At 36.2% G+C, this 14,980-nt stretch overlaps 1 protein-coding gene across 7 annotated transcripts in view; it reads left to right on the forward strand.

The window, feature by feature from the left end:
* KMT2E (lysine methyltransferase 2E (inactive)) overlaps nt 1–14,980 on the forward strand; it is a 61,383-nt gene that overhangs the window by 38,337 nt on the left and 8,066 nt on the right. For 4 of the 7 annotated variants that reach the window (XM_075208764.1, XM_075208769.1, XM_075208765.1 and 1 more), the window contains 10 exons: nt 91–200; nt 1,195–1,456; nt 2,919–3,017; nt 6,677–6,841; nt 7,990–8,325; nt 8,846–8,899; nt 10,183–10,434; nt 12,193–12,337; nt 13,678–13,931; nt 14,282–14,338. In XM_075208764.1, coding sequence (XP_075064865.1) covers nt 91–200; nt 1,195–1,456; nt 2,919–3,017; nt 6,677–6,841; nt 7,990–8,325; nt 8,846–8,899; nt 10,183–10,434; nt 12,193–12,337; nt 13,678–13,931; nt 14,282–14,338 — 1,734 coding nt within the window. The remainder of the gene's footprint in view (nt 1–90; nt 201–1,194; nt 1,457–2,918; nt 3,018–6,676; nt 6,842–7,989; nt 8,326–8,845; nt 8,900–10,182; nt 10,435–12,192; nt 12,338–13,677; nt 13,932–14,281; nt 14,339–14,980) is intronic. The other 3 variants (XM_075208768.1, XM_075208771.1, XM_075208770.1) reach the window with 2 other exon arrangements.

Raw genomic sequence — 14,980 nt, forward strand, 5'->3', positions numbered from 1 at the left:
AAATCTGTTTCAATCTAGTTACAATAACTAAATGATAAGCTATGGAATTTTGCAATTATTAAAGGTTTTTACTGGTTTCAAATTTTGCAGGTGCGACATATTATTGAAGAAGGAACTATTCATCTATATATTTATTCAATTTCAAACATTCCAAAAGGAGCAGAAGTTACTATTGCTTTTGATTTTGATTATGCAAACTGGTGAGTAAAATATGTAATTTCATGTGCATTATACCACGTTTAATTTAATTAGTCTATAAAGTACCACATACCATGTTTTAAGTGGGTGTGACTTTTTTTTTTTTTTTGCTATAAAAGATGAGATACATTACTTTTTTTTTACCTGGTGCCTTACATTTTGTCTGAGGACCCACAAAAAATAGCATGCCTAGTAATCAAATGACAGATGCTCTTTATTTCTCAACTGCTAGGACCCCTTTATATGTCTGCTTTTCAGACGAGTAAGGAGCACTGGGTACTGATAGGAGTATAAAGTTGCCACCTACTTTGGTAATTGTTTTTACGATTACCACCATAATGACACCGTGAACTCCTAAAACTAAAAGACGAATTTGTAAAAAAAATGATGTCAAGATAAGCATACTTGCCTGTATACTGAAGTTGCAGCTGTCCGATTGGTGCAGGATGCTGACCACAAGTGGGTTCGACTACTGAATTGTCCATCAGGAGCCTTTAACGTCAGTGTGAGTTCTATTCCTTTTAATTTAAAGCAGCAATGTTTTATTAAGTGTTTCCACACTTAACCTGCAGAGTTTGACATTGCCGATTTTAAATTAAAAGGAATAGAAGACACTCTGACGTTAAAGGCTCCTGACGGACACTTCAGTAGTCAGACTCACTTGTGGTCAGCATCCTGTGCCAATAGGACAGCTGCAACTTCGGTATACAGGCAAGTATGCTTATCTTGACATACAGATTCGTCTTTTAATTGTAGGAGTTCTCGGTGTCGGAATATTCCGCACCTAAGACGCGTACCCCACCCAATTCTCCAGGAACTGAATAGAAACTACTGTAATCTGTATGTTGAGAAATAAAATCATGTGTCTCCTGGCTAGCGGAAGCAGGTGGGCATCACATTTGATGTGATTGATGAGCTGGACAATTTGAGGAGTTTTTTTTTTTTTTTTTTTATACATTTTTTTTTTTTTTTTGTTTTCTCTTACTGTCATTCCAGCAAATACAAAGTGGATTGTGCTTGCCTCAAAGACAATCCAGAGTGCCCAGTACTACGATGTAGTTCTGAACCAACCGAAAATTTGAACATTGGTTATGATACTAGAAGAAAAAAGGGTCGTAAGGAAAAGGATATATCTAAAGAAAAAGAGTCTCAAAATCAGAACCTCCTAGTAGACACTGATGGAGCAATCAACAAACTGAAAACAGCAGATAACAAACGGAAGCTGTCCCCTCTTCGACTGTCAATTTCTAATAACCAGGTAATATTATCTTTGTTTGCGAAATCACATAAATTACAGCATTTATGCGTTCAAATGCAATTTTTTCTTTATTAAATATATGGTTTGCAACTTTTAGGTGGTTTGACTGCACTACAGCATTTAAAGTAAAAGGGGTAACAAAAATGTGTAGACACAATCACTTTAAGGTGGTGATGCCAAATTTTCCAACTTCATGCCTTTCGCAGAACAAATTTGACAGTGCATTTTGTAAATATGAAAACTAAATATAATTGTCATTCTAATTTACTAGAATATATTTCTTGTCTTAGTGTCTTAATATTCCCTTCATGCCGATTCATACACCAATGAAGTTTTTTTCTGAATAACATTTGTTTGTATTTGAATATAAGGGTTCGAATTCTAATCAAGTAATCAATCCATTTTGTTCTCTTTTTGAATTGTTCTGAATTGCGCTTGGTGAAGACGAAACCGTAGTCTATAACTGCGTTTTGGTTGTGGTTTTCTAAATTGATCAGAATCTGTAGCTTCAGAAAGTGAATATGCTGTAAATGTTTGCCTAGTATTTTATACCATAGCAATACTAAATTGGGGTTTTCCCATCTATTTTTAGTAGCCTTGACATACTGGGTGAATTTGCTGTTCCCTCCTAGGCACTTGTTTGAGAAAGTTTTACCCCATTTGTCCTGTGCCTTTTTTGTAGATTATTTTCTGCATTTATAAAATTGATTACTGTTAATGGCGTGAGTTTGTTTTTCTTGATAAGCAGAAGTTAAAAAAAAAGGGAATAAAAAAGCTGCTTCTAGCTCATGTCTCATTCACCTTAGTTACATATTGGATGAGCCTGCAGACAGTAAGCTGTCTGGACCCCTCTGCCTTATTTGTGGTAATGCCATATTTGCTATACTGTGCTATTATATATAGAACATGGATTAATGAGTAATAGAGATTCAGACAGCTTGTGTAAATGCAAGATTCCAGATCCATCCTATCCGTAACTAAGAGGGAATCAAACTTAGTGATAGGCTGTCATCTGTTTGTAGCTGGCTACTGGGAAAGGTATGTGTCGGTACATATTTAGCAAAAATAAACCTACAATATTGAGGTGAGTAGTAGTCTGCTTAGATGAAGAAACTAATTTAGGAAAAGCACAATTATTGGTTTGGTTAGGAAATTACTTTTTCACAACAAGAACGATAATTTTCTTGGTTAAAAACGAAATGTATTTAGTTGTAGGGAACACTAGCATTATTTCTCGTGTTCTCACATAAATAACCTCTTGCAATACTAGCTGGCAAGCCCCAATCTGACTGACAGGCACGTGGCCTCTTAAATACCAGTTCACATGAAATTGGCACTGAAGCAGTTAAAATTATTCGATTGGATGACTTGAACAAAAACTTATCTAGCTATTGTAGTTTTAGTATCCCTTGAAAAAGTAGTGCAGTAGAGCTTCTATAAAGCAGTCATTTCCATCTTTCAGGAGCCAGATTTTATTGATGATATAGAAGAAAAAACTCCTATTAGCAATGAAGTAGAAATGGAATCTGACGAGCAGATTGCAGAAACAAACAGGAAGATGGTAAGTCGGGAAGATAGTGGCTAGTTAACGTCACTTGGCCTGAGTGACCACTGCTCTTCCCATGCAGACTGTTGCTTCCTCTTTAGGCTTTAGATCAAAATTATTTAATAATTGTTTCCTTTGTGCATTATTCTCTAATAAACAGCTTGCTTGGTGCAATCATTTCACTTGGCTCTTTAAATTTGATTTGGTAAAACTGTTGAGTTGTAATTTTAAAAGATTTTGGATATTTGTATTGCTTTTATGGCTTCCTTCTGCTCCTTTGTGTATCCGTGCTATAAAGTGGTGCTGGTCTTGCTTTTTGTAATTCTGCTTAAAAAAGGGCTTCTTATTCCTTTGCAAACAATTGTTCTTAAAGTGTGGAACCGTATTTTTGGCAAGTATCAAATACTTTTTAAAAAATATTACGTGTGAACATTCCATGTATGGCATGAGCGTACTAGCTGCTCAGAAAATAGGACACGCTGTTATAAATGTATACATATGTGCATGGCAGCGAATGGACTGCAAAAAAATAAATCCTAGACTAAGGTCAGGTACTCACTGTCGTTTGAACAGTGACATACAATGTCACAGGCGTTTGAATGCGCAAACATGAATGTGTTTTGACATGAGTTTTTTTAACAAGCAATTATCAATGTGTCAATAAAGCATCCAGCGTCCAAAAAACACTATGCAGATGCAATGCCTCTGAAGGCAAGTACAGACACAAGTGAGTATGGTGAGATTGGTAACAATGAGTCGTGGCCATCCCCATTTAGTACATGTGTTCTACTGCCAGTTTGTGTAAGGCCTGAGGATTACATTTTATACTGATTATTCAAGATATGTTTCATTGAAATGTCTGTGTTTGCATAACCCTTTACTTCTGTGGAATTTTACCTATAGATAGTATGGATGGAATCATTCATGTTATTGGGTAATCTTTGCTTAATGTTAGTTATGGTGGCTACATGCCACTTTCAAGAAGGGCACGTTACAAAGCTGACAGTGATTGTTTTTGGGTTACAATCAAACAAAAAGTGTTCATAGATCACTGCTGTATGCTAATAAATATGGTGATTCCAGACATTTACATTTCAATTGAATGTGCTTGAGCAAAGAATGCAAGTTACACCTAGCTATGATTATTTGTATATTCACCTTCCGAGATTGCAGACAACTACATGTGTTCTGCCTTCTTTATTCACACACCAAAAAAATCCTCAACCAATGTAACATTAGTGCCTTTAAGGCAAACACTTCACAAGACGGTCAGGCTTGTATATTTTTTTTAAACAGCATTTCTCTCTCTTTAGTGCAAATTCACTTACGTCCAATTGCCTTTTTAGGTCTTTTCAACATAAATAACCAAAGATCAAATTGGCACTGGATTGAGTATTATATTGATAGATTCATTAATTTTTTCTTTACCTATATGAATACAGTATGGTTATATTTTAACATGAGGTTTGTATTCACGTTTAAACCTATGATAATTTGAGTTTGTAAATGCCAGAACATTGGACAACTAAATCCTCAGTTTTGGATTGCATGTAGTTAGTGCAGATTCTATTAGCATCATTTTGTGCAACTCACTCGAAGTAGGTTTGTTCCGTAACTGTAAAATTATAGAGAACCATGCTTCCTCTTATTCTACAGTTACAGTGCTTATCCTGGATTAATCTCACTCGTACAGTGAGATTCTGACATCCATTATATGAACTATTTTACTGCTCTTTTTAGTTTCCTTATTTAACATGGGCCCCTCCTAGTGGACTAATTATTTTATATATATATATAATATATATATATTTAGTATAATTTGTTTGCTCTTCTGTTTCGAACCTTGAGCAGGATGGTGGGGCAGTAGTTAGCATTGCTGCACCAGCACTGGAGTCATGGGTTCCATTCTGACCATGGCCCTATCTGTGCAAAGTTTGTATGTTTCCCGTACTTCCGAGGGTTTCCTCAGGGTGCTCCGGTTTCCTCCCACAGTCCAAACACATCCTGGTATTTTGACTTCTGAAGATTGTGTATGTGTTGTAGTGAATTTAGACTGTAAGATACAATGGTGTGTGGCTACATTTTCTCTGTACAGTGCTACATAATATGATTGGCGCTATATAAACCCACAATAATATAATCTCACTTCAACTCTTGTTTCCCTTTTCCCCCTGCACTGTCCATTGACATTCAGTCTCTCCTTTTGTTTCTGTCTTCAGCAAAGTCATCTTGATGGCAGTGAAACCAAAATTCCACTGATCTGCAAATATTTTCGGACACTGTAAAACTCCTATTTTCTCTTGTGTTCCAGCATGACCACTTCACATTATAACCAAAAACTTTTTTGCCCAAGACTATCCTGCCACCTATAAGCGTATACACTAGTCATACACTGCCTTTAGTAAAGCTGTAGATCTGCTGTTAGAGGGAGTACTGTACAACTGTTTCTTACACTACAAATATTTAACTTGACTCTCCTTTCCCTCACCCAACAATCCTATTTCACTTTTTTTTTTTGTCCACCAATCCTAAATGCCTCCTTTACTCCCAACACAGCCCAACAGTGCAGCCCCTCGCCATCAAACTTAATGCTCATGATCATGCTTGTTCCTTTCAAGATATGCCAGGAAATAACACTGCGCAACACTTTTGCTTTCCTGGCCTACTCTTGCCATCCAATCTTCGACTAATCTGTTTCTTAGATCATGTGAATACACTGCTTACTCTGACATTTAAATCTTGAGAAAGAAGACAAAGTAGGGGACATTTTTCTGAGCAGATGGGTCCTTTGTGGACTTTTCAGTTTCCCCCTAGGACTCAAAAGTTTGAAACAGGAAAAAATGTGGCATTTTTACGTAACCAATACTGCACCTTTCACAGTGTTGGCTAACCTGTGAAACTACAAGTCGCAACATACCCTTCCAGCAAAAAGTTGCTATATATTGGCAAGGCATGCTGGGACTTGTAGTTTCACAACACCTGGAGAGTCACAGGTTAGGCAACACTGACCTAGCATATCATTGGATGGATTTACTTTTGGGGGGGGAGGAGGGGTAAATATTCATCATCACCATTTATTTATATAGCGCCACTGATTCCGCAGCGCTGTACAGAGAACTCATTCACATCAGTCCCTGCACCATTGGAGCTTACAGTCTAAATTCCCTAATATAAACAGACAGAAAGAGAGACACTAGGGTCAGTTTTAATAACAGCCAGTTAACCTACTAGTATGTGTTTGGAGTGTGGGAGGAAACCCACGCAAACACGGGGAGAACATACAAACTCCACACAGATAAGGCCATGGTCGGGAATTGAACTTATGACCCCAGCGCTGTGAGGCAAAAGTGCTAACCACTTGGCCACCATTCTGCCCTATGTATATTTTAGTTTTCTGTAGCTAAATAAAGCTTATAAGCTACTGCAAAATAACCGTGTGTTATATGACTTGCGGATACATGTGAAAACTATTCTTTTAAATGAAATTATATTTGCATCAGATTTAACTTTTTACTTGTCCAGCTAAGCCTCACTGGAAAAACTGGGATGTTGCAACGTTTCAGAATTTGTGCCATTACGAGTTGATTTCTGACACAATGTACTTTAGTTGTCCTTTGAGTGACAATATGAATACATTCCTAATTTATATATAATTTTTTTTTTTGTTTTCTTAGACAAGAGAAGAAAGGAAAATGGAGGCTATTCTTCAAGCATTTGCCAGACTAGAGAAGCGAGAGAAAAGGAGAGAACAGGCTTTAGAGAGAATTAGTACATCTAAAACTGATGTTAAATCAGAAACCAAGGAACTCCAGGTCCTTAGTGAATGTGAACTTATTCAGGTAATTTTTTAGTGAATCCGTCATATTTGCTATATTTCCTGAAACTTAATTTTTTGTAATTTTTTTCAGCATGAAAATGTCTGCAAACACAATGAAAGGAACATTTCTAATAATGGTCAGAAAAAGTGACTACTCTTAATATATTGCATCTCAGAAAGACTGCATATGGTCTTTATTTTTAAGAAGAAAGAAATATTAATGACAACACAGATTTTAGTAGGAAGATGTCGCATAGGAAAGTATGTAAAAGTGCTGCTAGACAAAGCCTAAAATAGTTATACAGCTTTTGCAATGTTACAAACACAAAAGGTGTTTAGTTTGCAGAGTAAAAAAAGTGTTTCAGGTATTCAGACACAGCCTGACACTTCAATATCTTGTACAGCTTTGCTATAGTAAAGCCAGAAAGTCACACGCAAGGTGAATTGGAGCTAGAATAGTACATTCCTGCTTTTATCCTTCATTTCCCTCTCCTTTTTTTTTTTTTTTTTGTGGCCTTGTTTTGCCTTGGGCATACGTTGCTGGATTTACTATAGCGTATTACTTTCCGAGTACAGTGACTGCTGTTACCAATAGCTGTGAAGCATGCAGTCTACTGGTTGGTCTTTGTTGAACCTACTAATGCTTTCACTGGGATGTGAAAACATCTTCAGCATTTGTCAAAATAGTGATCATATAATTTTGTACAAAACTATGACGGGATCAGTAAACTCAGGCTAGTACATTACTAATAATGTTAGACTGTGATCGAGGTTAGAAGTGAGCCATAGTGCCCTTACTCTGTCTGCTATCTGGTAGGAGATGCAGTTTTCAAATAAAATAGAAAGACTAATGGCTTAATATACTGGATTGGTTTCAGTAAATAAATATTAAAAAATATTGTTAGAGTGCATGTACATTTTTCTTGTGCCCTTATTTTATATATGCTTTTTTTTATTGTGTTACAAACTACATGGATGTGTTCAGAAATCAAAATGCAATTTGTAAAATCCACCATAGAACAGTATGGTAAATAATCTCAATTTTAAAGCTACAAAAAATGTTTGTATAATTTACATAAGTTTGGCTTTTTCCTGTGAAAGCATAAAAGCAAATAATTTTTCAAAATTAAATAATTCTAAAGCTGCTAGTTTTCTTGTTACCTCTGCTAGGAACCAGTGAAAGAGGAACCTGTCAGCAAGCCTACTCCTGCCAAAATTAATCGTACCAAGCAAAGAAAAAGTTTTACTAGAAGTAGAACTCATATTGGGCAACAGCGTCGCCGGCACAGAACTATAAGCACCTGCTCAGACATCCAGCCTTCTTCCCCAGATGTAGAGATTCCACCACAGCAGGTGGAACCAGAGACTAATGCACTTGCAGAAGAGACTGCCAATGAGAACACTGCTGTGGCCACAGTGGCTGCTACCACTGATACTGATGAGGTTACAGATACTGAATCGTTTGCACAAAACAAATGTTCGTCAAAATACCCCAAAACTAAAAAGGTAGGTATGTTTTCCTGGTAAGAAATTCATCTGGAAAGTCCCGGTCAGTTAAAGTTTTCTATTTCTACATTTTGTAACATGGGAATTACCTGAGGGTTAGGCAATTTCTCCATTAGGCTTAAAAAAATAGGGGACAAATTAAAACAATAAACTTATTTGTGTTAGAGTAACCAGTTTACCTGAAAAATTGTATTTTTTCCTAATAGGACGACAAACTATTTAGATTTATATTTACAACAATGAATACAAACACTTTTTATGCAAGTGCGTTTTATGTAAAAAATGTTTTCAAGTGCTTGCATAACTCTAGTATATATTGTTTAGGGGTGTGTTTTTTTTTATTTTTGTCTTTTAGTTTCTTTTTAAAGACCAGGACATTTTTTTACTTTTTGCACTATGATGACCTGCAAACTGACAGATGTTTTTATGAAAATGTTACTGATGGCATGCCTCTTACTACTTGTTTCACGTTTAAGCGTGTGTCTTATGAATAATGCATACATTGCCATTCTGTTTGCAGTCTTGCGTAAGCACTTGTGTGGCACTTCAAAAATGGAAGGACACTCTTTTTACAGTATGTATCAAAGGCAGTTTTGTGAATTTTTTTCCACACAAGTATTTTAATCTGTGCCCTAAAATGTTTAGTACAATATAAAATGGCAACATTAATGGAAGTGTAGAATAGTATAAAAGTTTTCTTCAGCTAATTACGTATTCCTGCAGATTGGCATAATTTTGAGCAATGTTTTCTATGGCTTTGCAAAACAGTGAAACTTGTTGAAAGGATTGAATTCTTTATTTTGAATGGTAAACATCAGTTGTCATGTCTTCACCCCAAATATATTTTCTGGTCCTCAGTGTTCCTGGGATCTTTAATAGAATTTCTTAGATTACAATGTTCATAGATCTGGCCCACAATCACTTGGATATAAGTGGGAACCACCCTCGCATTGGAAATGTTAAACAATACTGTTACTGAATAGTCCTATTATTTAACGTGTATAGGATTCACATTAAATAACACATCTTCAACTTTCAAGCACACTAAAAGTGAAAATAGATATTTATTAAGCTCTGTTCAGTAATGACTGCATCTTGCCATGGATTATTAAAAACAAAAACATTATTTATGTCATAGCATGTGCTGTGCTCTGACTGAAAGGGAGGGTGTGCTTTGACTGAATTATCTGAAAGTAGAATTCTGTACAAAACTATTGTTTTCTTTGTCCCAGCAATGAAACTATTTCAATTTGATATAGAATAACAATATCTTTGTATGAAAACATTTTGTCCAATGTTCAGAAATGTTGTCTTTGCATCAATCGGACTATCCTAAGTGCAGTAAAACTTTAGATCTGACTAGAAATATTCAGGGTAATATTCAGTCTTTGCATTTTTTTTTTCCTGACACTATACTAATTTGTACTATTTTTAGGGACCTCATTCTGTGCTTTGAACCTTTTATAGCCTGTAACTTTATTGGTCAGTTCTATGTAGCACATTGAGTTTTATGAATGTCACAACATTGTTAATGACAAATCGGTTTGTTTTAAATTATTGTGCTTTGTTGAGTTGGGGTCTCTTGAGCAATGTGGCTTATGCAAGAGTATCAAAAAAACTATAACCACACAGAGACAAAATTGTATAACCGCATTATTTTAAGCAATATGCACTCTTTTTTTTCCCAAACACATTGCATATGAAAGATGAAAAGTTGTCTGCCAGTTGGTTATGTCTGTCTTGCATTTGTGTCACATTGTTGCACAGTGTAGCGTGTCTAGTCTGAAAACTCTGGGAAAATGCTTATACCTCTGTGCAGGGGGACTATAAAATGAGCTATATTTTTTGTTGTTCTAGCACTTGGTTAATGAATGGTTAAGTGAAAAGCATGAGAAGCCTAGTAAACACGGAGAGACATTTTTGGAAAGACCTCTGCGTATAACCACAGATCCTGAAGTACTCGCAACACAGTTGAACTCCCTACCAGGTCTCATCTACAGTCCACATATGTATACCACTCCAAAGCACTATATTCGGTTTACCTCGCCATTCCTTTCAGAGAAAAAGAAGAAGAAAGATGAGGAGAACGTTTCCAGTTGTTGCAAAAAGGTATTCTTAACTAATAGCTATGTTAAGTCTCTTATATAAAAATATATATATATATATATATATATATATATATATATATATATATATATATATATATATAATTTACGAAAACACAAACCAAGTGCTGCAGTTAGTCTGCTCCTTTTTGGTCATATGCCAGTGAGCATAAATGATGGCTGAGATATGACCAATCATCATGTAAAGAGTTATTCTGAACCAGCTGACCACAGATTTTAAATGCACACATTTATAAAATTCTTAAAATTAAGATTTGTAAACCCTTATTTATACAAAACTAAAAGGAATCTGGGGTTGGGGACAGGAAGACTGTCACCAGTTGAGGAGGTGGATTGATCTTAAACCGCTTGTCCAGTCAGTGCTGCCACATTTTATGAAACTTGTCAAGGTAGCCTCTGTAGGTATGTCATCTGTTTATAAGGCACAATTTTATTCACAAACTAGTTTTGACTGATCTAAAGGAATAAAGCATTTATATGAGACCTAAAAGATGTGTGTCGGGGCAACCCCAGTGACAACGTCAAGGTCCTCTCTCTAGTTCAAATTGCCTATTGGTCCCACATTTTTCCCAGACACCCTGCATGAGAGGTCGAGTGTAATGTGCTGGACAGGAGAAGCAGAGACTACAGATTGCCAGCGAGTTGCGTTAAGTGACCATCAGGATAGTAATGCAAATATTCAATGGAGGGGTGGAATTATACACAATTCTGTACCTCACCTGGAGGTGGCGACAAACCGTCTCTAAAGATTTATGAGTTACACCTGTATTTTAATTTTCAGCTTGTATTTAAAGTATCCATATATTTAGAAAAGCTATAGATTTGAGGTTGTTGAAGTATTGCATAGCTCTATTTGAAAACGGCCCTGTCACAGGCTGAGCGTTTTATTTTTAGTTGTCTTCATTTTAGAAATGGGAACTGATCAGTTGGTGAGATCCGTTCAATATTCCCAACACCCCCCAAAAGTGTATTTTTATTTTTATTTTTCTTCATACTCTCTTTTAATCATACATTTAAAGACATGAAGAGGATCTAATATTGAGAGGCAGAGGAAAGATAGGCTAGAGCTCACATGTGAGATTACTTGTGTTTGAATTGCAGTGTTCATTTGACTTGCCTACCCCCACAATCTCTGTAGCACGGCTCATTGCAATACAGTCAACTGTCAAAACCCAGTTGGGTAGAAAAAGCAGCTGTTCTGAATACCAAAAAGCAGAGAGGTATGTTGGAGCAGTGATATATAAAGCTTCAGATGTAAATAAGAGGGAAAAAATCTGAGATGAGTCAGTTATACATTTTATGTACGTCTGGTTTGTGTATGTAAGCATTACGTTCCCAACACATTAGCGTTAAAACACTTTAAATGCTGCCTGCCATGTTCATAGAACTTTTCAGCATTACTGTGCTAGGAACATTGACTGTTATGTGCAGGAAAATACAGGGTGTAAGCGTTTTGTTCTAGGAAAAATAGGAGGGTGCACTTCGTGCCGATAGCCTAACTATGGACAATTTATTTCTTGTTATTGAGCCAATTCATATGTAAGTTTATGGGGATTTAAGTAAACTTGGTCATCTGTGTCCTGAAAAAATCTTTACAAATCGTAAACCACAACAGAATAATGTGATTTGCCTACAGCGTAACAAACCTGTCTGCATTCTATAGTAATCTGCTCTGAAGGTGTTAACGAATCTCTTGCTAAATTGCTACTGCATTTATTTATTTTTTATATATATTTATTAGCGCTGGCTAAAACAAGCTTTGGAAGAGGAACATTCTGCACCACTGAATCCTTTTGATTCTCCTGCTCAAGATCGGTCTCAAAGTCCTGTTACATTTGCTGAAAATAAGTGCCATTTAGTCATGAATGGCAGCTGTCCTTTAGCAGGTGAGAGAAGACCATCCTGTTTAATATGTTTGAAATGTGAATGTATTGTTATATAATCTGTGCTACATATCAAATATAAGCTAAATATAGTATAACCCAACAGTTAATAGATATTCGCATACTTGTCCAACTTGTTAAAGGAAATTTCCTTTTCTTAATACATTTTGCTTAATATGCCTAAATGGCATTTTTGTAAAGAGTACTGCATGCAAGCATGACCCTGGTTAAAAAAAATTAAATAAATAAAAATAAGTTTGTTTTTCTCCAGCAGCCTCTGCTTGATACTTTACTAGAAAGATAGAGTAAAAAAATAAATAAAAAAAGTCGACATTGATATGTTAATTATGTTTAAATACAAAACATGTTTTTAATCAACTGTTAAAACTGTATAGTTTGCTTGGAACTCGCCTATTTCATCTCTGTATGATGTCCTGTGATAGGAATCATCTTTTTTTTTTTTGTTTGTTTTTATTAATGAGTGTAAACATCCAATGCATAGGGAGACAAGCCCAGTGTGTTCCTTAGATGCTTTTCCTGATGGCAAAATCAGAACATTGACTGTAATGTTGTAGTTATCATGATATCGCTCCCTTTCATCATCACCCTCTTTATTTTAGAGAAGCGAAAACGTGTGATTTAGGCCGCTAAGCTACAAACTGATCATGTGACTGTTGGCATATTGGTCACCTAGTAAACAGTTGATTTTATCAGCCATGTACTAATACAGTATTAAACCCAAGTATAGTCTCAGTTGTTAATAGCTCTGGTGAGCTGGGGTTGTCCAGTTTTGGCTCATGCTAACACTTACTACTTAAGGAAATGCACAAACAAGTGTAATCTAATTTTTGTACAGAAACATTCTTTGCTTTAAACCAGTGGTGGGCAACATATGGCCAGCATCGAGCCTTCTCTTGTGGTCCCCCCAACCTGATGCTTCCGATCCTATTAGAATGTAGACAGCTGACTCTGCAGTAATTTTACCTCCTCTGCACAATGCAGAGAGGTCTCGCAGCATGCCTGAAAGAGGGTGTGCACTGTGCTATCCCTCCTTCCTCTGTGTGGCCACTGTGATGGCTGGAGGGCCACTTAGCTACTTCATGTTGCCCCTCACTGCTTTTAAACTGTTTTATTGTAATGGAACACTACCAAAACTAGTCAAATCTCGTGTACATATGTGTGTGTGTATGTGTGTGTGTGTATATATATATATATATATATATATATATATATATATATATAATATATATATATATAATATATATTTTAAATGCCCATCACAGTTTAGATAGGATTGGTGTGGATCAATGCTAATATTGCTTTTTTTTCCTTTTTACATATAGATTTAACAACTCCATTGAAAAAACGGAGATTGTATCCATTATTGGATTATACCTATTCAGAAAACTCTACACCTACTGCTTCTCCTTATGCTACACCAACGCATGCGGATATACCTTCCACAGATGGTTTGCTATTTACTACCCCTCCCAGGGTAAAGATAGAAGATGAAACTTGTCGTAGTAGCTGCAAGCAGACCTATTCACCAGTTACGCCAATAACTCCTTGTGTCCGTGGAAATCACTTGCATTTCGAGGTGAGTAACTGCCCTTTAACTAAACTTGTTAGCTACCCAATAATATATGTGTGCGCAGCTCACTAAAAAAGAATTAGAATTTCAACTGTGAGAAGTGTGGTTGTGCAACAGGTTGCTATGTAACACTGATGTCTGTCATACAGTAAGCCCCTTCTTATGCTGTCTGTCAATAAGCAAGCCCTTTCCAAATGAAACATAAGTGTGCAGGAAAAACTATTGGCGTCCTGTAAGTTGAACAACAGTAGTCCTGAAAGTGATAGACGGTAGACTTCCACAGACTTTCTTTTCTCCTTTTTTTATTTTATATAAGACCAGTTGTTATAATTAACCTTTTCCCAAATTATTTTCAGAGCATTTCTTCGCCAGAGAGTTCCCCAGAGTTAAATAGAATATCCTTTGACCAGGAAGTAAGTCTTTGATCTACTGTACTGCAAATGCTTTTATTATTTCACAAATAAAACCCAATGGATACAGCACGTAACACATGACACAAAATATTGTTTATTTTGAAATGTAAATATATAAAGGTATTGGAAGCCGCATCAGTGTATATGTCAGTGCTAACATGGGTTTCAGGAGTGTGGTAGCTCCTTAACATATTCCATAGGCAGTTGTCCGCAGCTCCTACCGGTTTGCTGCCTTCTGATACCACTTCCATTGACTTTATTACCCTTTTGGTGAAGGAGACTTATTTTCCCGCACTATTGTCTACTTAGAGCCTGTATTCTGTTCCCATGCAGGACTTAGAATGAGAGTTCCAAAGCAGCCCTTAGTCTCGAGCCCTATACAGATAAGTTGCACAGACCATATTTTAGCACCAACATTAAAGGTCTATGAGACCGTTTTTACATTGGTAAAATACAGCTCCTGTATGAAGGTGTACTTGGTTGCGGCAGGTTTCGGAGGTTACACTTTGTCTTTTAATGTCTGGCTGGTTAACTAATTAATAAAGTAACCGGAACAAAGCAGAGAAACTATTTATTATTCAATTACACTAGTGATGTCATGATCATATATATGAGGATATCTTTGACAATTGTCCTTATATG

This window comes from Mixophyes fleayi, chromosome 4 (assembly GCF_038048845.1).
Source record: "Mixophyes fleayi isolate aMixFle1 chromosome 4, aMixFle1.hap1, whole genome shotgun sequence".
In the NCBI taxonomy this organism is placed as follows: Eukaryota; Metazoa; Chordata; class Amphibia; order Anura; family Limnodynastidae; genus Mixophyes; species Mixophyes fleayi.